Source organism: Echinops telfairi, unplaced genomic scaffold (assembly GCF_000313985.2).
Source record: "Echinops telfairi isolate 266 unplaced genomic scaffold, ASM31398v2 ScPeMD7_2;HRSCAF=8, whole genome shotgun sequence".
NCBI classification, from domain to species: domain Eukaryota; kingdom Metazoa; phylum Chordata; class Mammalia; order Afrosoricida; family Tenrecidae; genus Echinops; species Echinops telfairi.
In genome coordinates, this window is record NW_022103898.1 from 20076597 (window position 1) to 20099027 (window position 22431).

The 22431-nt window shown below is 44.8% G+C and overlaps 1 protein-coding gene across 1 annotated transcript in view; it reads right to left on the minus strand.

Annotated features, from left to right (window-relative positions):
• POLR3B (RNA polymerase III subunit B) overlaps positions 1–22431 on the minus strand; it is a 140289-nt gene that overhangs the window by 55730 nt on the left and 62128 nt on the right. The window contains exons 13-18 of the mRNA XM_004700331.2: positions 16061–16222; positions 12044–12244; positions 11099–11261; positions 8502–8655; positions 3801–3875; positions 3113–3211 (exon numbers count right to left, since the gene is read on the minus strand). Coding sequence (XP_004700388.1) covers positions 3113–3211; positions 3801–3875; positions 8502–8655; positions 11099–11261; positions 12044–12244; positions 16061–16222 — 854 coding nt within the window. The remainder of the gene's footprint in view (positions 1–3112; positions 3212–3800; positions 3876–8501; positions 8656–11098; positions 11262–12043; positions 12245–16060; positions 16223–22431) is intronic.

Consider the following 22431-nt stretch of genomic DNA (forward strand, 5'->3'; position numbering starts at 1 on the left):
GTTTGAACCACTAACCTTGTAGTCAGCAGTCTAACATTTACTAAATGTCCAGAATATATTAGGATTAAAAATCAAGTCACTCAAATTATGTTACCGTTGTTTTATACACTGTGTGGGCTCATGTATGTGTATTTATAATCACTCAGAAAAATATCTAGAAGATGATGTACTTCTAAAATAAGAGCACTGCGTATTTCTGGCGGGTGGAACTTGGTGGCCCGGGGCAGGTGAGAAGGTCAGTCTTTCTAGTCTACGTACTTCGTTTATCTCACAAGTCTGAATTAATTACATACTACAAACATCCTGTATACTTATGTCCATTTTTCAGCTTACCTCAATTTTTGTATATGAAAAACGACTTTTGTTTATATAGGGAATGTCAACTTAGTATTTAAGCAAAACACCATGTTTGAAACAAACCTTGTTTTATTCTGAGCTATAAAATATAAATGAAAAGAAAAAAATGCCTTTGCCTCCATGAAATTTGCAGTCAAAGGAGACAAACACGGCATCGACTAATCGACGAAATACAGATTTTGGTGTAAGGCACTCACCGCAAAGCTGGGAAGGGCCGGGGTCACCACGGGAGTGGTGAGGACAACATTTACTGAGAAGGTGGCATCTGGGAGAAGTCCCAGAGGAGAAGAAGGCGGGAGGCAGGCAGTATGTGAGAGAAGAGGGCTCCATGCAGAAGGCAGAGTCAGGGCCTTGGGAGCCGGGGGCAGAAGTGAGCCAGGAGCACCTGAGTCAGTAAGCAAGGCCAGCCCGGCGACAGTGAGCTCCTGATGCAATGATCAAGGCGGTGGGCAGCTTGCTTAGGAACCTGGAGGCCTCAGTAAGGCCTGCTGAGGGAGATGGGAAGCCACTGGGGGTTTTGAGAATAGAAGTGACATGACCTCTCTGGGTCACGTCTGTTCTACTAGGAACAGACAGCCTGGCACATGGGCAGGAATTGTCAGGGCCTCCTGCAAGAACTGATGAAGCAACAGCAGAACCTAAACAAGGGCAGTATGTGGAGTCGGCACGAAGGGCTCAGAGTGTGGGTATTGGGAGCAGGTTCCCCTGATATGCTAAGAGATCAGCTATCTGGTGCAGACAAGGAGCGTTCTTAAGGCTGAAATCAAGGTTTGTGGCATGAATAAAAAGAAGGATGGACGTGGCATTTACTGCCTTACTAACAAATAGTCCTCTTTTACGTTCAATCTCAAAATGGACATAAAAACAGTACTTTTGCAAGATTCACCCCTTTAAAGAAATAATTCTGACGGAAAAACATTACTTGCTACGGAATCGTTGTAAGAAACATGCTGTCGTCAGTGGCAGTCTAGCCCATCCTGACTCAGGCCAACCCGGCGTGTGGAGTTAGAACGGCTCCGAGGGTCTGCAGGGCTGTGACTTCCGGGGTTGTCTGTCCAACTTCTGAGAGGGCCCTGGGTGAGTTTGAACTGCCAATCTTTCAGCGAGTAGCTGAGCATGTTAACAATTTGCACTATGCAATGGCCCAAGTCTCAGTGGTGTAGTGATTACCCGTTGGGCTGCTAACCACAAGGTCAGCAGTTAGAAATCACCAGCTGCACTGTGGGAGAAAGTAGAGGCTTTCTACTCCCACAAAGAGTTACAGAAATGCACAGGGGTGTTTCCGAGAGGGTCCTGTCCTGTCGGAATGCACTCGATGGCAGTGAGTGTGTTTGTTTTCGTTAAGGGCCCCAAATAAAGTAGCACCTTTATTCATCTAGTAGCAGACTACTTGTACTTGCTTGAAGGCATACAGACAGGTATTAGGTAAAGCATTAAACTCCCTATCTGACAATATAACTGCAAAAATGTCAGGCAAGCAGCAGTACATCAGTTATACGTGGCAAACACCAAGTTTATATAGCAGCCATCAAAGGGAACACGGATATTTTTTTAAATAATGCTCTAAAAAACCACTTTGAGAACATATACCTTCTTGTGCTTATATGGCATAGAAGCTTGGGGCTATATTTACACTACCCTATGTGAAGAATTCTTGAATTAGCATTTAGAATTCAGATATCCTCTGACAAAAATCCTCTTTAGAAGAGATAAACAAACCTTTATATAGCTGATTCATAAGCTGGATTTTGATAGTAATAGCATATTAAAATCAGATAATTCCTTTTAAAAGTATATACTTGAATGTGGTGAGGTAGGTTTATTGTGCCAACCTGGTCAATGAACACGTGGGATTAATTGAAGGGCGGAGAGATAAATAGCTCAGCGAGCCTCACCTTTCTTATCTCTTGCTCTTTGATGAACAGACCAGTGTGTGGCTGCCTTAGCTTGTTCTCTGCTTTGATTTGTAAGCTACACTACTTGTGGGACACCTAACCCGTGGATTGTGTCACTGTAATTTGAGGTTCCTCAAGACCTGCTTCGCCATGCTATTGGAGTATGTATCACTTGAGCTGGGGACTGTTGGACCCTGTCATCTGGCTGATTGTTGGTGACCTGCCTTGCTGTTTGCTGCCTGTGCCCGGATAGCCTGAATTGCTCTACAGAGGACTACCTGGCGGCCCTCAAGACTTGAAGGACTGCCAGTGTATTAGCTGTCTCATGGAAGTGAGTTGCACTGAGCCATCTGTACTACTTCATAGCTGAATTAACTGTTTATTTCTTATGTTATATATCTATCTATAAGTATATATAAAATCAGTGTCCTGGTTTTGTTGCTCTAGGGAACCCTTTCTAACATAAATGTAAGGGATAATTAAGCCTACAGACAATCTACTAGCGCTTTTGTGATACTCTTGCATTGGCAGAATGGTGAGTTCTGATTCATGATACAACAGAAGACGTCTGACAGTTCCCACTAAGAAAGTGTGCGATGGGACTGAAGATGACGATGCTCAGAAACCCGACCAGACCCGCTGTGAAGCTGGTTCACACTCGTAGGGACCGTGTGTGTTGCAGTGCAGCACTGGGCTCTCACGGCTGTGCCCCATGGGCAGCACATCACGGAGGTTCTTTCTTCTTTGGCTCTCCGGGTCGGTTAAAACCTGCTAGTCTTGGTTTGTGGTCAAGCTTAACCATTTGTATCACTCAGCAACTCCTTCACTAATCAGAAAAAGTTACTAGAAGTGCTACTTACTTAGTAATTGTATGTTCATAGAGGGCGATGTTGCAGTCATTTTCTTCATTTACATCTAAGTATTCAACCAGGCTCTCATGTAAGAAGTCTTCAAAATTCCTGGGAAAATATTGGTCACACAAACAATACTAAAAGGTATTTGACTACAGTACTTTATATGTATGTAGTAGCAAAAGATGCTGGCTTAAAAAACAGGTTTGTTTTGTTCTGTTTACTAGGCCCGAAGTTTTTTTTCTCATTGCGCGTGGGTACTGAGGAGCTCTCCTGAGCATACCACCCCTGGACGGGAGTGAGATCACAGATTGCTTAGCCAAACGAGTAAAATGCCTGTGGTTCTTGCCAGTGGGGTTCCCACTTCTAACAACTCCCCACCGTCTAAGCACATTCACTGTCTATTACTAGAAACTCTGTGTGCTGAGAAGCCAACCCAGCTACTTCCACAGATGGCAGGTGAGTCCTCCTCTTTCTAGAAACACTTAATCCTTGGATCTACATTGATCAATACTTTACAATGCCCACACTAGTTAATACAGGAAAGAACGTTTTCACAGGCTGATTTGGTGGGGAGGAATTAAGAGACTAAAAATGAAAATGCAATTTTCTTAAAAGCACAGCTCAAGTAACCTGAGTGCTGATGAAAGCATGTGCCTGCGTATTAGAGAGCTCCAGTTTGGGTTGGCACACTTACCTGTACCCCTGAGCCAGTTCTTCCATGTGCTTGTTTGTTACCGCGGGCTTCTGTTTCTTAACAATTATGTAGGGTCTAGATGGGGAGGGAAATCATAGTAGGTTCAATACAGGAGAGAATCCAGCAAGTACACTGACTACAGTGAGATGAAACAAGATGAAGATATAGATACAATCAAGCTCATTTTTAGCTGTTGAAAGCTGCCAGGTATGGCCTGTTCTCCATCATATCAAGGGAAGATACATATGTGCACACATGCATACCTGCACACACAGAGTACTGTTCTCAAGTATAAAAAACAACAGCTTGGTTTTATATGAAAAGGCAACACAAAAATGATGTTCAGATAGAAAGGTCCCAGGGAGGAGACGAGCCAGTAAGGGTGCAGGGTAGCAACGATGAAACATACAACTTTCCTCTAGTTCCTATATGCTCCCCCCTCCCTCAATCATTATCCCAATCCTACCTTACAAATCTGGCTAGACCAGAGATTGTACACTGGTACAGATAGGAACTGGAAACACAGGGAATCCGGGACAGATGATCCCTTCAGGACCAGTGCTGAGAATGGCAATACCGGGAGGGTGGAGGGAGGGTGGGTTGGAAAGGGGGAATCGGTTACAAGGAACTACATATAACCTCCTCCCTGGGGGATGGACAACAGAAAAGTGGGTGAAGGGAGACGTCAGACAGTGTAAGATATGACAAAATAATAATAAGTTAAAAATTATCAAGGGTTCATGAGGGAGGGGGGAGCAGGAAGGGAGAGGGAGGATGAGGAGCTAATACCAAGGGCTCAAGCAGAAAGCAAATGTTTTGAGAATGATGATGGCAACAAATGTGCTTGACACAATGGATGGATGTACGGATTGTGATAAGAAGTTGTACAAGCCTCCAATAAAATGATTTTTTTTTAAATGATGCTCAGAAGCGATATGGATCTTAAAAGTTCGTGAGAAGCCATCTACGATGGGACTTTTAGTCTCTCCCCGGCCTGTCCAGGAAGAGTGAAGACGACTGACCGACGTGGAAGCAAGTAGTCTAATGGATGAATGGACCACACAAACATCAGTCTCTAAACCTGGAGACCAGAAGAACTAGATGGTGCCCAGCTACCACTACCAACCGTGCTGAAAGGATCACATTGGAAGGTCCTGGATAGAGTGGGAGCAAAATGTGGGACAGAACTCAGAATCATAAACAAGAGCAGGTCCCTGCTCAGAGACTGGTGGGACTCCCGAGACCATGACCCCTAGTAACTCTTCAGGTCTGAAGCCTCCGTGTTAGAAGAACTTACCACTTAAAGTCATAGGGGCAACATTTCCCCAAGAATAACACAGGAGAAATGGGGATCAATCATGGTTCATCAAGGTTTAATGGGTGAGTTGAAACAAAGTATGTCTGACTTGTTAGATATACAACTATGATCTGCTCTGTAAACCTTCCTATTCACAACAAAAGGGTGGGGGGTGCTCAGAAAAGTGCAGAGAAGAAACAAAAACTTTAATGTCACATCTTTTAAAATGTGGCTGCATCATAGCAAATGTATTTCCTGATTCCACACGGGGAATATCAGGTACACCAGCCAGGGGTTAATCATGTGACAATGGTGCCTTGCAGTGACAGTCTAAAGAAGAGCCAACTGGTCAGACTGCTCTGATGGTAGATTGGCATCACTGGACTAGACCTGATGGGTCACTCAGCCATGGACCACAGGTGACCAGAAAGAGAGGCTCTCGTATGTTCTTGCTTTGGCACTGTACCGGGCTCCGTCAGACTGGCTGGTAACTCACTGGTGACCAGACGCTCTGAGGCCTCACCACCAACCAGCAGGGAGTAGTGGACCATCACAGGCTGTTGCTCTTTAGATAAGCAGCTTGGATAGAGTGGACCAATGACCACAAGACACTTGTGCACGCTTCCCTGAAGTCCTGATAATTGGAGACTAACGAGCCTTCTACCCAGCTGGGAGGGGAGCTGTGAAATTACCAAAGAGGGGCACAAGCTGCTGAGAGATGTAGTGGGCTAACTTCTTAGGAAAATCAACATCTCCTGCAAGAACTTAGAGTGCAGATACCCTCTAGATGCTGGGAGCTGTGATGATGGTGGTAACATGGTATCTGGCCTTTGGGGGGTCTTCAGAGTCAGCTGCTGACGATCACCAAGCAGAAGAGGGTCTGCTTCGTAATGGGGAAGCAGACAATACTGCTGCCTCACTCCAGGGCCACAGCCCCGCCCAGGCTGGGTAGCTCGGCAGTAAGGAGGGCCACCAGGGCCTGGGCATGTTGAGCATGCTGGACTGTCCTTTCCTTCACTAACATGCTCCACTCATTCTTCCTGCAGGGTCTATGGACGCCTGTACACAAGGATTGCTGGAAAATAATTCCTACCTTCACTTTTCCATCTGCCATGGTGGTGGGGTTAGTAAGTGCCAATGAATCAGGTCTGATAGTGACCCCATGATAATAGAACAAAACACTGCCCGGTCCTGCGCTGTCCTCAACTGTTCCTGTGCCTGAGCCCATTGTCGCGGCCACAGTATCACTCCATCTTGTCATCTTACGCAGAATATAATGAACAGGTTATCATGAGAGCCCAGTCTCTGGAAAAGGCCATCCTGCTTGGTAAACCAGAGGGTCAGCAGAACCGAGGAAGACTCTCGGGAAGATGGACTGACACAGGGGCTCCCACACAAGCCCACTGGGAAGCTGGGGCAGGACTGGGCAGTATTCCATTTCCTTGTACAATGGGTTGCTCTGATGATGGAACGAACTCAAGGGCACCGAACAACAATAACAAGGAAACAACAAACAGTACATTAAAGAGTTAAAAGTAAGCTAAAATCCATTCTTGTTTCCCTCCTTTAATTGGACCATTTGTTAATAGCTATAATGAAGCACCTAGTGGTCAGGCACTTAGCACCTCTTATGCCACTTACTTTTCATAACAACTCCAGTTAAATATTATCATTTTTCATTTTACCAGCAAGGAAACCAAGGCTCAGAGATCTAAATACCATATATATCCGAGTATAGCTGAGTTTTTCAGCTCATTTTAAATGCAGTTTGTGATATAATTAGGTGCCTCAGCTGATAGTCGGGCTGGCTTATGCTTGAGTGTACATGGTGAGACAAGAGGGCCTCAGGACGTTCGTGTGAAACTGAAATGAAGAGACAATGGATTTTCTTCCACAACCATCCTCGTGTATTCAGGGAAATACACAGTGGCAAAGGAGGCTAGCTAATTTGAGCAAAAAGTGGAATTTGTAGAAGGCTAAGAATGGGAGAGTTCACAGACTCAAAGCAAACGGTGAAGTGCTCAGTCTCAGAAAGGAAAGAAAGGAGAGAGCCCCAAGGAGCCACAAAGGAAGAGAAGTTCAGTACAAGCCTCACTTAGCGCTACTGTCAGGATGAATTGGTTCCAACCGTTTCCCAGCTGTGAGCAATCTTTTTTGGGATTCAGATTCTCTGGGTAGAGAACTGGACTGGCCTCACATGGGTCAAATGTATGCTTGACTCTTCGCTGAGGAGGAGGGACACCTGGCTGACCATCTCAAGGAGACTCTCAACAAGAACAGTCCCCCAAGGAACATGAGGCCTGGTTAGCAGAAGGAGAGGCACAGGCAATGGCAAGCCTATCTCACATTGAGCTCCAAGCAAGAGGGCTCTTCCGGCCTTTACTGTCTCCACTGCCAGCCCACTGTCTTGCTCCTCACCCAAGATCTACCATACCTAGACACACTTAGAATGCAAGGGGTTGCCCCCAATGGACGCCTCTGAAGATTTTCAAAGGCCAGATACTGTTATCTTCATCATTGTAAGCCCCTGCTTCTAAACAGTATCTATGCACTGTAAGTCCTGATACTTTATGAATTTTGATTTACTGCATAAATATTTGCCGAAAGAATAAAGGGATCCTACTTTTCTCTGGGGTCTAACGTTCATTTACTTCTTCATGCCTCCAAGTTTCTATTCTTGCCGTTCCTCATTTTCCTTTTCCTCTTTATCTGTGCAGAGTAATCCTGCCCATCCTTTAATGCTCAGTTCATAAAATCACGATCGTTGGAGTCAGATAAATGCAAAGGACTTCTAAAGAAGAAACAGGTCCCACCACGATCTAGTACATTTCCTCCGGAACCCCATTTTCACATGTGCAAAAATGAAACCAGTCACTCTAATCTCACAGAGTTGAAGTGTATGTAGCTAATGCTTCACCTCTAGTACTTCTATAAAGATAACAAATAGTCGTGATCATTTATTATTTGCATGGTTGACTATCATTAGTCATTACTTCTGCCTCTGCGCTCTCTGAGAGCCAAGATTGCCTCCTGTCAAACTCTGAATCCTCAGTACCTAGTCAAAACCAAATTCATTCTCATCGAGTTAATGCCTCCTCACAACGACCCTATAGGTCACTGTAGAACTGCCCCTGATGGATTTCTAAGGCTATAAATAATTATGGCAGCAGAACGTCTCCTCTTTCTCGCTTGTAGCAGCTGATGGTTTCGAACTGCTGACCTTGTAGTTAGCTGTTCAATACACAATCCATTAGGCCACCAGGGCTCCTTCCCTAGTAGGCATAGTTGTAAAGCATTTGCTAACAGAACTAAATGTCTTTTCACCACGAAAGAGGCTCAAACAGCCACAAAATAGAAATAAGAATTTCCAAACAGATTCTTTAAAAATTCTTCACAACATATACCTGCAGAGCCTCCCTCCATCCGAGGAGATGTACACACATCGATCTGTACGGTTGGTTGAGATGGACACAAATTCATTGATATAACCGGCTCTCCGCATTAGTCGGAATGTATTCACCAGCTTCTTGTGGTCTCGAATGACACCCAGGATGTTGCCTAGGCACACGCAAGTGAAACGATAATAAAACTGATCGGGTCTGAAATGTTTACCCGATCAAAAGTATAAACAGTAGTGAGTAGTCCTTTGAAAATATGTTATGAGCGCCTACCGCCCCGCTGCGAAACAGCAAAATAAGACAGTAAGTGGTGAAGGGGCCCAAGGGGCCGGAGTCTGGGGCCCACCGAATCACACGCTGGATAGGAACACAGGCAGGTGAGCCTCGTTTTTGTTTTCCATCAGCTTGGTGCCAGGAGCACAAAGGCAAGGGCCAGATGGCCTGGCTTTCCCCTGACACTATCACAGCGGTCCTCAACCTGTGGGTCGTGACCCCTTTGGGGGGACGAATGACCCTTTCAAGGGGTTGCCCGATTCATAACAGTAGCAAAATGACAGTGATAAAGTAGCAACAAAAATAATTTTATGGTTGGGGGGTCACCACAACATGAGGAACTGTATAGATTAGATTAGATAGATAGATAGATAGATAGATAGATAGATAGTTAATTATTTCCAAACTCACACGGACCGCTGTCTCCCTTCCCCTCTGGTTTCTGTTGCTCCTCTCCCTGGGTGGGGGGGGTGTGGTTATGTGCCATTCATTGTGTCCCAACTTCCCTCCCCACCTCTCCCCCACTTTCCCCTACCCTTTGGTATCTCTAGTCCCATTCCTGTTCCTGGGTGCCATGTATTGTGAGTTTTATCTCTTGCCTATACCTATGCACATGCTCCCGTCTAGTCTAGAGTGGGAAGCGGCACTAGGGTCATGATAGTGGGGGGTGAGGAGGCTTCAAGGGATCAGAGGTATATTGTGTGACCCATTAGTGCTCTACTGTACCCTGATACTCACCCCCTCCCTGCGACCCCTCTGTGGGGGGATGTTCCATTGTCCATAGATGGGATTTGAGTCTCTGCTTCAACCCCCCATCCATTCTCACCAATGCATTTTTGTTTACTTGTTTACTGTTTGTTGTGAATATTCTGATGCTTGTTGCCCAGTCTCGATGACACTTCACGATCGCACCAGCTGGTGTGCTTTTTCCATGTGAGCTTGTTGCTTCACTGTTGGATGGCTGCTTGCTTAACTTCAAGCCTTTAAGACCCAAGACACTCTATCTTGTCATAACTGGGCACCCTCATCTGTCTTCACCACATCTGCTTATGCACCCATTTTGTCTTCAGCGATCGTGTGTGGGGTGGGGGTGGGAGGAGCATCACAGAATGCCGATTTGTTAGAACAAAGTGTCTTGTATCGAGGGAAGGTATGAGCGGAGGCCCAAGGTCTGTCTACAGCCTCGGTGTATTGCCTTATAAATATATGTACATAGGCCAATACCTCTATTGTTATGGATTAATGTATTTACATAAGTGCAGACCTCTATTGACCTCCCTATCTATGGCTTTGCTTCCTAGAGCTTGCCTCTGTTTCCTTTTGCTCCTCCTGCCCCACCATCACTTTCCCCCTCTTAGTGCTTCCTCTCCACTAGCTTGGTGTTGCTCTAATACTCACAGGATCTCTACCCACTCCTAGATACCGGTTCTGCTTCCCTAGTTGTTCCCCATCCATGACGCTGTCCGCTCACCACACCCTTCTCCTCACCTCCTTCTTCCCCCTCTGCCTTCCGGGACCATTAGCCCCACTGCTGTCTCCCCGAGCTTCCCTTCCATTTTCCAACCCATATAATTAGGCAAACCATCAACGTCCTAGTCCGAAAAATAAGAAAACATATGGTTGAAGAAAGAAAAATATAAAAAGACAAGAGAAAACACACAAAAGTACCCCTACATAGGTCCAGGTCTGTTTGCTGGCCCCATGAGACCCTCCCCCCTGGTCCTGAGGGAGATCCGAGGGCTGCCCCTCATACCCTGAAGTCCATTCTTGGGGCTCCTCGGGGCTCTGTGGCTCGGCTTAACTCCAATTGCTGATCTGTTATGCTCCATTCCTACACTGTCTCCCTGCCGTGTGTGCCCATTATTGTTCCTGTCTCCATATGCTCCAGTTAGGGGACACCGTGTGTTGAGTTCTTGGTAGTCCCACAGTCCTCTCTGTGCCCCAGCAGCTCCATGCAGGGACCTCCTCCTCTGGGATTGGTGTGCCTATATGGAGTGTCTAGGCCGCCTGCCCCTTTCTCTTTTTCCTTCTTGGTCTGCTTCTGTCCGGGTATGGTGGGTCAGTTCCTTTCCCCCACCTGAAGGTTTAGTGTCATTCTCTGAAGGAACTGTATGAAAGGGTTGTGACGTTGGGAAGGTTGAGAACCACTGTTCTAGCAGCTCCACTGCCGCTGCCGCTGACACTGTTCTTACGGCCCTCACTGCATAGTCCAGCGCGAGGACTCGAGAGGCTCACTGAAGACCAGTCTTCAGGGCACAATAACGAGCTGGCTGATGCACCACCTGCTCCCCAGGTTACAAAGGATCCATGTGTCCCAATAATACACTCACCATTGAGGAAGACAAGGAAGACGTTTGGGTAAGAGAGCTCTTCTCCGCACAATAAATTGACATCTTCTACTCCCAGGTTGCTGGCTAATTTAACAATGGGCCCGTCTTCCATGTCAGTTGTGATGTGTGTCATCAAGGCCAAGTTTTTAACCAAACCACAAGCCTGACAGACAAAAGGGAGGGGCATTAGTAACACAAAGTATCTGAAAATAGTTAAGTCACCACTGTGCTGGTGGCAGCATAAACACCTAGCCTGAGGAGTGTGTGAGTCTCCCAGAAGCGCTGCCCAGAGGAGGGCACGCTAAGATGGCAAGTTAAGGCTCCAGCCAGAGATGCGCAGCGCAGCGCAGCACAACAGTCGTCAGCAATGACCACACCACAGATCTCTACCACAGCCCTTCCCCCGTGAGATGTACGGTCTCAGAAACCCACTGGGGTGGCTCTACTTTGTCCCATGGTTGCTCTGACTTGGTGGCAGTACATTCTGGCTATATTTCCTATAAACATGCGCCTGAATCCACTTTTGCTCTGGAGCTCCCTGCTGTTGTCTGAGGCCGCCTCTAAAGACAACAAATGAAACGCAGACGCTGCTCGAGGAAATTCCTTGCAAGCATCAATGGTGATGGGTCTCTGAGACTTCCTGTCCAATCTCACCTCCCTCACCGCATGGTTTGAGTCCTGGGATAAACTAAATAAGCAAGAGACAGGTGGGTCGTGTTTCTGTTCAGGTTAAGCTACTGCCTCCAAGTGCTTCGGGAGGAATGGGCTTCAGGGCAGCCCTGATGTAGTCTTAACAGGATGATGCACGGACCCATCTCTGCCTGAGAAATGGGGAACGCACAAAAGACCATGACTGGGGTGGGGATGGAGGAGCACACACCAATGCCCCCAGCCCCCCAGTGGGTATGGTCTCTGACAGAACACAAAGGCACTCGGGTCCCTTACCTCTCCCTCAGGAGTATCCGAAGGGCAGAGCATGCCCCACTGAGATGGCTGGAGGGATCGCGGCCCACTCACTTTCCTTGTTTTTTCAAACTGGGAAGAGATTCTTGTCATCATGCCCAGCGCAGATATGTATGACAACCGAGACAGCACCTGAGTCACCCCTTGGCGGTCCATTTTGAATCTCTTCAGAGACCAATTTCCCTGTGGAGAGAAGAGAGAGCCTTGGGACTACCCTTAGTGCATTCAAAACGTTGCCCGCACTCTAGTTACTCTGAGAAACTGAGCGGCCCCCACTGCCAGCAAACGATTCCAGCTCACAGAGAGCCGGCAGGGCGGAGGAGAACTGCTCATTAGGGGTTCCAAGACTGTGACTCTTCACTGTCTCGCCTCTCTGAATGGCTGTGGATTTGAGAAGCTGACTTTGTGGTAACAACCCACCCAACAGCCCACTAAATGACCAGGGCTCTGAATCTCAATGTGGGAGCGGCTTATGAAATCAGAGCCATCATATATACTCAAAATGCTATAATTCAAATAAAAATGTATCCAAGTGTGTATGAGTGAAAATTCAGAAAGCGATAGCTAAAATTTTTCAGTGTGTCCCTGCTTCAATATACTTGGAAAAGAGGGGGGAGGGGAATTAAACTGTGCCGGGTCATTTGCTGGAGGAGTGCTCTAGGAATTCAATGAATGCTATAGATAGGGTCACTAGGAGCCAGAAGACTTGACACACCACATGTAAGTCTAGCAACCACCTAAAGGAGCCAGGTGGCACACATAGTTAAGGGCTCTGTTGTCAACTCAGAAGTTGGCAGTTCGGAGCCATCCACAGGACCCTTGGAGAAAGAAGTAGAGATCTGCTTTCTGTAAAGATTATAGTCCAAAAAAAGAAGGAAAGAAAGAAAAGATTACAGTCCAGAACATCCTATGGGACAGTTCTGTCACAAGAGGTCCCGTTGAGCCAAAAAGGACTTGATGGCAGCACACAACACCCAGCCACCATCTCAGAACGCTACGCAGCACCACACTTTGTCCTATCAGAGTACAGCGAACCCTCGTTTATCGCGGTTAATCGGTTCTAGACCCTACCGTGATAAATGAAATTCCGCGAAGTAGGATTCCTTATATCCAAAAGTTTTACCTTTTCCTGGATGGTGAGCATCTTCCTCTGGCGCTTATTTTTATTGTCAGAAGGCTTAGAAGAAGCAGCTCGTTTAGGAGCCATCATAGGGCTTAGATAAAATTTCTTAAAAATCGCAAACAATTACAGTACACTTACAAAAGCAAAAATGCACCTGATACGTAGCTCCGATACGTAGCGATGCAGACAGAAGCGTGTACAGTATGAACCAATCAGTGGCAGTAATGACTGTTTTTGCTGTTACGCAAAAACCGCGATAGAGTGAAGCCGCGGACGTCGAAGCGCGAAGTGGCGAGGGTTCACTGTAGTCACTTTCTGAGGAACCAATCAGATCCTGTGGAGTACTGGCAGAGGCGTGGGTTACATGCTGGGCTGCTGACCACAAGGCCAGCAGTTTAAAACCACCAGCTGCTCCCCAGGAGACAGCAGGAACCTTCTGCTCCTATGAAGGTTTCCAGCCTGGGAAACAAACCCACAGGAGCTTTTCTATTATGTCCTAGTTGGTGACGACGAGTTAGACACCTCGACTCGATGGCAGAGAGTTTTGAGGATTTTAATCACACCCTGAACAAGCCCATTCAATCAACAGATGTTTACTGGAAGCCATAAACTACCAGAACATAAGCAATTTCTACTTTCCTGTACGACATAACTAGTTTGAAGACCGGTGAGATCAATTTATGTCCAATTGCGCTCTTACTCAGATGTCCTTCACACTTAGTCATAACTAGAGAAAAATAGAGCTGTAATAAAATAAATGAAGGCGGTTACTAGGGACACAGAGTACATGGTAAGCTAAACTGAGGCTTGACAGATCTAAACATTGGATATGGACTAATATTAAGAAATGCCATTAATTCTCTGTGGCTACCATGTCAATCTTAAAAGAAATGCACAGAAAATAAATCTTGAATGTTAAATGTACTGTATCTTCTATACATTAAATATATTGTTAAACAGTGTTACATAAATGATCTATAAAGTAATATTCTCAGTGATAATGTAATGACTAATATGGATACGATTTTTTTTTTCTAAGTCTTAATTTATGGTAACAGTAGAAAACAGTACGCATAAAAAAGCCAATGCAGACAATAAAATGCCCCCAAATGATCGACTTGTTCTGCTTTGAACAGTGGTTCTTCGTTTTTCTCTCAAGAAGCTGACGAAGGCTGTGCGTAATCTCCCGAGAGCAATACACACAAGACCGTGAGCGTTTCCCCACTCGGTGTCAAGACTGCCTGCACTAGGAAAAAGTAGCTAGGATTTCAGAAGATGATTGAGAGATCTGTTTGAGTTAAAATATGGGAGGTTAGGGGGATGTTCCCCCAGATTAGTTTTCTCATTATGACGAAGAAGACCTATCACTTCAGAACCTTGATTTTTTTTTTGGTTTTTTGGATAACTTAAGAGCTAACATCTACGAACGAACTGGCCACTGCAAAGCGAAGAAACAGAGAACAAAGATATTCCCCCAATCTTCCTTTATTGTTGGCTCAGTTTGCTCCTTCTGTGTTCAGGATAGAATGAACCCAGCAGATTGACCTATGCCCACAGAGTGAGAAGAAGGGCACTTGGGTAAATATTTAGCAAGAGCTAAAATAAGGCAGCAGGAGGCTGGCAAGAAAGAGGTGGACGGTGCGTGAGGTCATGATGCTCAGCCACAGAACAACCTCTGCAAGGGGGCTTGGAAAGGGAGAGTAGAGGGCACTATGAGACACCACTCTGAGAAAGTCCATCTGCTGAAAGAATTCTCCTAATGGCAACCCTGGCCGAATTATAAAGGTGGTTCTTGCTTGAGTGGCCTGTATATTGGGGTACCCTTCCAACAAGGCCTACCCCTGGTTTTCTAATAAGCAGTGCTTTCTGGGAAGTAAAGCAGGGCCATTGAGGGGCAAAAAGAAGGGCTCAAACAGCACAGGGGACCTGAGAAATCACGGGCTAGCGAGGAACAGCCGCTCTGATGACCGTCAGCTCCACACGCTTCAGAGGCTTCTCTTTAAAGTGCAGGAATCTGTCTTCAGACAAGCGTGGGCCACAAGAGGTTAATGGGCCTAACTCGGCCCAATGGCGTAGTTCGCCTCAGCTTAGATGGCGCTGTCACTTTCAGGGCTGTGCACAGAGAGCCACTGTCCATTTCTAATGTCAAGTGTTTGCAGTCAGTCTGTCACTAAGTCTTTCATTGTTAAGAGAATCATTGTGTTACACTAACTATGCGTGTCTTTTGTTGGGGCAAAATCCCATCTATAAAACTAATTTTATTTCTAGCATACAAAAAGTGAACCGGCGCCATCAGATAAACTTATAGTTGCTATGCTTTTTATAAAAAAAGGAGCAAAACCTATCTGATAACCCTTCATGAATACCCGGAGGCCCTGACCACCCAGCAGCTGCTGAGAATGAATTCACAGCTCACGTGAAGATCAGCTGACAGCCCTTTGAAGAACACAAACCTAGGGCAAAATGAAACGATTTCTATTGTCTTATACGAATGTTGCCGACTAATAAACCTGCTTGCAATATGTCAATTTCATGACAAGGAGAAAGAACGGGGTGGGGCGGGAGAGTTGTCCTTTAGAAAAATAGCTATTCATGGTTGCACTACAAGATTCTTCTGTGCAAATGGATGTTTTCTTCTTGCCTGTTACAGTGGGAACTAGGAATTGGCAATGGAGTTACTATAGGAGTAAAATCCTTATAAATTTAACATGTAAATTGTAAATTACTTTTTAAAGTGGACAATTTGTGATCCGTAAACCTCCTTTATATATCAATTTATCTCCCCACCTACACTCTCAAAGTACTCTTCAGTTCCCACCTCACTGGAGGGATCTGGCAGCGACGTCCAGGCCCCGGGGAAATGGCTGAGTGCTTACGGTGGAGATGGCGTTCACCATGCCGTTGGTGATCTGGTCTTGACGCATGTGCTTCACAACATCAAACTGGGCTGCTCTTTGCTTAGGAATCACCTGGTCTGCAATCTTCTTCATTTCAGAATTAAATTTTTTGAATAAATCTTCAAAAAGAAGAGATAAAAGCTGGGAGAGGAAAGAACGAAAAATATAATGAACTTCCAAATTGCAGGATTAGGCTATCTTAATAAATGTTTAACCATGAAGAGAAACTATTTGTTTAAAACTTAAAAGGACTGCAATGTGTAATGCTTTTCTACTGGCTTACCACAAGCCAATCTCCCTGTATTTCCTGAATCATGTCAACCCCGTGACCCTATAGAACAGAGCAGAACTGCCCACAGGGGCTTCCAAGGCGAGAAATCCTTACAGAAGATTGCCACATCTTCTCCCATGGGGAAGCTCCGCAGCCCATAACTCTGCACTACCATCACTCCTTTCTAGGTGCTTAGAGTAACCGCAAAGACAACAACACATGAGGAGGTACCACAACAAAAGCAAAAATGGGAAAAATCCTGCTGGGTGGAGATTTCATAGTATGCCTCCCTCCCCCCGCTGCCCCCAGGTGAGCATCGAGCAACTCACTCTGAGTTAGTGCACCCAGTGGCATCAGGTGGGAAGGATCTCTCTGGTTACAGTAAATTTTCTTCATAAAAGCAGTTTCACTCAAACCTTGTTTTTTGTGATGACCAATTTAAGAGAACAGCATAGGGCTGTGAAATTTTCTTTCTTGCTTGGGAAAAAAGGCGCAGAAACTGTTGTGATGTTGAACACAGCTTACAAGGACAGCGCTATGGGAAAAACTCAAGTGTACCAGCGGTTTTCTTGTTTCAAAAGGTGGATGTCTGTCAACTTCCTGAACAGAAGAAAATATCCACTCGTAATACATTTGGAGTTCATTCCACCAGGTCAGACTGTTAATCAACCTTTCTATTTAGAGGTTCTGAAAAGATTGTGTAAGAAAGAGTGTGTGACCAAAAAGGCCTGATTTGTGGCAGGCAGGGGAATGGTTTTACCATCATGACAATGCACCTGCTCATGCACTGCACCAGTTTTTGGCAAAAAACAGCGTGCCTCTCTTGCCCCACACACCTGACCTCACTCCACGTGACTTTTTTTGTTTCCGAGAATGAAGAAGGGCATGAAAAGACAGCCATTTGACGACGTAGAAGAGGTGAAGAAAAAAAACAAGGGAGGTGCTGTCAGCCATCCAAACAGATGAGTTTGAAAAATGTTTCCAAGAATGGAATCGCAGATTTGACAAATGTATTAAGTGTAATGGAGAGTACTTTGAAGGTGATAGGTTGTTTTGTAAAAAAATTTAAATACACAGCTTTGGGAAAAAAATTCCTGTTTTGTGACGTATCCCCTTGTAATTCCTGCATTGAAGACTTTTAATTTATAACTCTCAGTCTCAGATTTTTAGATTTTGTTGACCAATGACCTAATTTTTAACTTTAGTGAGCTTCTCCACCATCGCTTGTCACAGAGAGGCCATTTTATTTCTGTGTGTTCCATCTGGGGACAGGCACATGTCCTGGCTTAGTCAATGAAATACAAGTAGCACAGTTCTGGTATTCTCTGACCGCAGGGTGACCCACAGTGAAGAGGTGTCAGCAGAGTCCAGACTAAGTACAGAAAACAAAGAAGGGGCTGACTCCCACTTTGGAGGAAGTAAGTCCTGAAGACCTCGTGTACAGCACAATCTCAAAGGAGGCTCAGCCATGGTGCAGACGCAGTAAAGCCTCTGGGAGCAGAGCCTTGGTGGTGGGGCATGACGCAAACTGAGAAGAAATGGCTATAGACATCAACTAACAGTTAGAACTTGGAATGTACAAAGTATGACCCTAGGAAAATCACACATCATTAGAAGTGAAATGGAACACATAAAGAATGCTATTCTAGGTGCTGGAACGCTGAAAGGCTCCTCTCTGCTCCCATAAGAGTTGTAGTCTTGGGAACCCACCGAGTCCGTACTCCCCGGCCCCTAGGGTCATGCTGAGTCAGACCTCCATGGCAGTGAGTTCAATTACATTGCCCAGTCTTTCTTCAGAGGGCCGTCTGGGTAGGTTTGAACTGTTAGTTTTGTGGTTCGTTGCTGAACGCTTAACTGTCTGCAGCACTCAGGACTGAAGGAAGGACTGAGATTTGGAAAGAAAGTAGACAGATTAAAAAGAATTGCATGGGGGCTCACAAAAAAAAATAATAATTGCCTGGACTTGGTGGTGGCCACAGTGCACACAGAGTCCACTCATAGCTCTCTTGCTTCCTCCATACCTATGTCTTGACAAGCCTGACATGGCTGAGACTGAGAAATTTAAGTTAAAACAGAAGAGACGGAAACGCAACAGAAAAATCCACTGTCTTCAAAAGAAACGATCGAACCTGAGAAGACAGTGGGTCAACTGTCACGAGGAGATGCCGCCAATATACACTGTCATTCCACGAACATCGCCTTCTAATTTTCCTTCTTTCCGCTGTTTCGCTTCGTAAGATGCAAAAGGGTTGGATCACACTGCCCCATTTCACAGCAAAGAATTGAGAACGCCCTGGCTGGCAGGGAAGGAGAAGGCCCTGCAGGCTGGTGATGGGAGGAGCTGGGTCGACGACGGGATAACCAGAGAGAATAAAGGCACAGTGGTCCTCGGTGTCCTGAAAGCAGGTTAACTGGAGGGCATTTTTTGTTGTTGTTGTTGTTCAAATGATTTTAATTATTGGGATGTACAATGTTTTAAATTTTCAAATAAAAAGCTTTAAAATCTGAAGGGAAAAAAGATTTGCATGTCCCGATGTTCCAGTTCCACTTAGGATGCGGAATACTACAAGACAAAACCTCCATGTACAATCTATGTGAAAAGATCAATAATCCACAGAATTATCAGTATCTTAAGCCTACCAGCGTTAAGACAGGAAGGTGGCTGACCAGGTGAAGTGGATCACAAGTGGTGCCACGTCTCTCCAAGGAAAGACGGGGGTGGGTGCCCTGGTTTTGTCTGTGGAGTAGCATGAGAGGAAGAGACAGCTGCCCCAAAAGTGGGCCCGAACAAATCAGCTGAAAGTTTAAGGGTCACATGTAGGTTACCCAGCACTAAAGTACTTGGTACTCAAGCCCCAGACACCAGAGTCCACACTCACTAGCAAGCAGGAAATGCAAGCAGCAATACTCAACTCCTTTTTCTTATGAGAAACCGAACCTGTATGCTGCTGGAAGGGTCAGGAAACCCTCCTGCTAGGGTGCTTGGCAAAGGGAGCCTGCACTGAGCAAGGAGGGGAAGCAAAACTGGTTTTGACGAACAAGGAGGAGGAACCTCCTCTGCTCCCACCATAAGCCTGTACCCAGTGACACGCAACAGCAGCCTGTGGCTGGAGGATGGCCAGTGAACCCTCGGATTCCAGGAATAGGTCCAATGCCAGAGGGAAGAGAGGGACAGAAGCAAACGCCATCTGTCCCTGGGGGAGGAGCAGGAAACCGGCTTGGGCCAAGGGTCCTGCTGCTGGTTACCAGTCTGTGTGTGTGTGTGTGGGGGGGGGGGTCAGGGAGGAGGAAGGTGGGGGAGGCAGGGGCAGGAAACGGAAAGTTTTCCTTTATTCAATTGGGAACAAGAAGAGAATGCCTATTCAACACTGCATGGGAGGTACCATTCACTGCAGTAAAGCAAGGGGAAATAGAAAAGAAAAAGAAAAAACAGAGAAACGTTGGAAAGGAAGAAGTAAAACTGTCTTTACTAGCATTTACATAGTGGTGAAGTTGGCTGCTAATTGCAAAGTCAGCAGTTTTAACCCAACAGCCGTCCTTGGTATAAAGGTTAAGGCTGTCTACGCCAGTAAACATTTACAAGCTTGGAAACCCAAAGGGGCAGTTCTACTCTGTCCTATCGGGTCACTGGGAGTCAGAATGAAATCAGGGGCAGTGGTGGGAGAACTAATAAAACGAAGTGAGTTTAGCAAACTCACAAGATACAAAGTCTGTATAAAAAAAGTAATTGTACTTCTATACTAGCAATGAAAAACTGGAATTTTAAAAATACTATTTGTGATAGTACCAAATACATAATATACTTAGGACTAAATCCAAACAACAAAATACGTATAAGATTTATATGCTGAGCTTATACATCATTATTGATATACAGTTTTTCAATCTAAAAAGTAGACCATATTCATGGATTGGGAAACCATGTATTATTTAGATGTCATTTTCTCACTAAATTGATCTACAAATTCAACCAAGTGCAATGTCTATCAAAATCCACCAGACTTCTAAAAGTTTCATAAATTTGTAAAACGAGATATTTTAATTCTAAGCTTTAAGTGAAAATGTCAAAATTCACACATTTAATACTGATTCTCAGGAGGAAGGGGAAAACACCCTACTTCTCACTTCAGAAAAAATTAAGAGGATCACATCTTTACTCTCAAACTCTCCCAGAAGCAACCACGTAACTGCCCATAAACTATGTACCTAATGACAACCAAAGAAATTACAACAGGAAGTTATCCATTACTCAGAAACTCCAGCTAGCAAATGCCGAAAGAATAAAAATTATTATAAAAGTATTTCAAATGTTATAAGCCTTAATGAATTAATAGAGACAATAATTATCGTCAGCTGCTAAATAAAACTATTAGGAAAAAGTTGATGGGGAACTTCACAATGGCTAAGTCAGGGCTGAAAACAATTAAATCTAGTGATCAATTCAATGGCAAAAAAAAAGTATCTCCAAGCAGACATGCTCTTCCTGACAGGCTACACCAGGAACTGTACAGCACCAGCCACAAAGACTCCTAAGAACAATGAAAAGAATTCTAAATAGGCTCTAGCCTCTGGATTTATTTCCTGGCTTAGAAGAAATTTAAAGGAGAGAAAGAATACAGTATGTTAAAAGACACCATGGGACAGCAGCAAAATGCACAATGTGGGGTATTCTTAAGAACAACAATAAAAAAAGTCCCGATTTGTAAAGAGAACCTACAGGTTAAAGGGACTACATGGGTAAACACATGCCAACTAAATACGATGTGTAAAACGTCTGAATGCTATGTAAATCATCCAGCCACAGGCAACAACATTTATAAGAATAAGGGACATCTGAACACAAAATGGATATACCTAATGTTGTACTGGATCATAATATGTAAGTCCTCTTAAAACACATTTAGTTATGACGACAGTATTATGATTTGTCTTTAATGTCTCGTGTTTGGATAAAGAGCCCTGGTAGCACTATGGTGTAAGCGTTGGGCTGCTAACTAACAAAGTCGGAGGTTCAAGCGCACTAGAACCTCTGGGAGAAGGATGAGGCCATCTGCTCTCAGGAAGATTTACGTTTCAGAAATCCTATGTGGGGTCACTATGAGTGGGACTGACTGGATAGCCATGGATCTGGTTTTGACCCTGGACGGTTGTTGAGCACAAGAGCAGTAAGCGTCAGAAGGGACTCCACGGCATCTAACAGCAACCCCCTTGTGTACAGCATTAAAGTGTCCAAACAAACAAAACCATAGAGAATTCTGGAATCGATCTAAGAAGATGCCATATCTTCATGGAGAAAATTATAAATGTTTATCAAAGGATATAGAAGAAAACCTAAATAAATGAAGAAAATATTCACTAGTAAAAAGATTAAGTATTATAAGATATTAATTTACTCGTAATTGATCTAAAATTCCAGGCAACTCCAATCAAAATCCCTAAAAGATTTTAATAAAAACGGACAAATTCTGTAATTAACATGGAAAATCTGAGACCTTACAATAGTAGAGACACTTCTGAAAAAGAAGACAAAGGAACTGATGAGTTCACAGGGCAGAGTCATGAGACAGTCATGAAATATCCAAACTTGCTATTTCATAGAATATATATGATAAATGGGACTAGAACTGAATGTACATTTGGGTAAAAATAGAATTGAAATAATTTCATTCCATGCATGAAAGTCCATTCCAGATGGATGAAGAATGAATACTTAAGTCACAAGTTTCCAAACCCAAGTCCACTGCCCCACATCAATCCTGACTCACAGAGACCCAGTAGCAGAGTTGAACAGCCTCCTGGGGTGTCCAAGGCTGTAAAAGCTTTACAGAAACAGGCTGCCACACCTTTCTCCCACGGAGAGGCTGATGGGCATGAATTGTGAAGTTTGGCTAAATACTTAATTAACGAACCACCAAGGCTCTTTAGCCACAAGTTTAAAATGGCATTAAAATGAAGGTTGACAAAGCTGACGATAATTAAAATTATGACTGTCTAGTCATGACAAAGGGTCACTTTGAGTCAGAGTGGACTTGATGTCGCTGCACAACAACAGTCATTACGAGATACCAAAACGTTACCG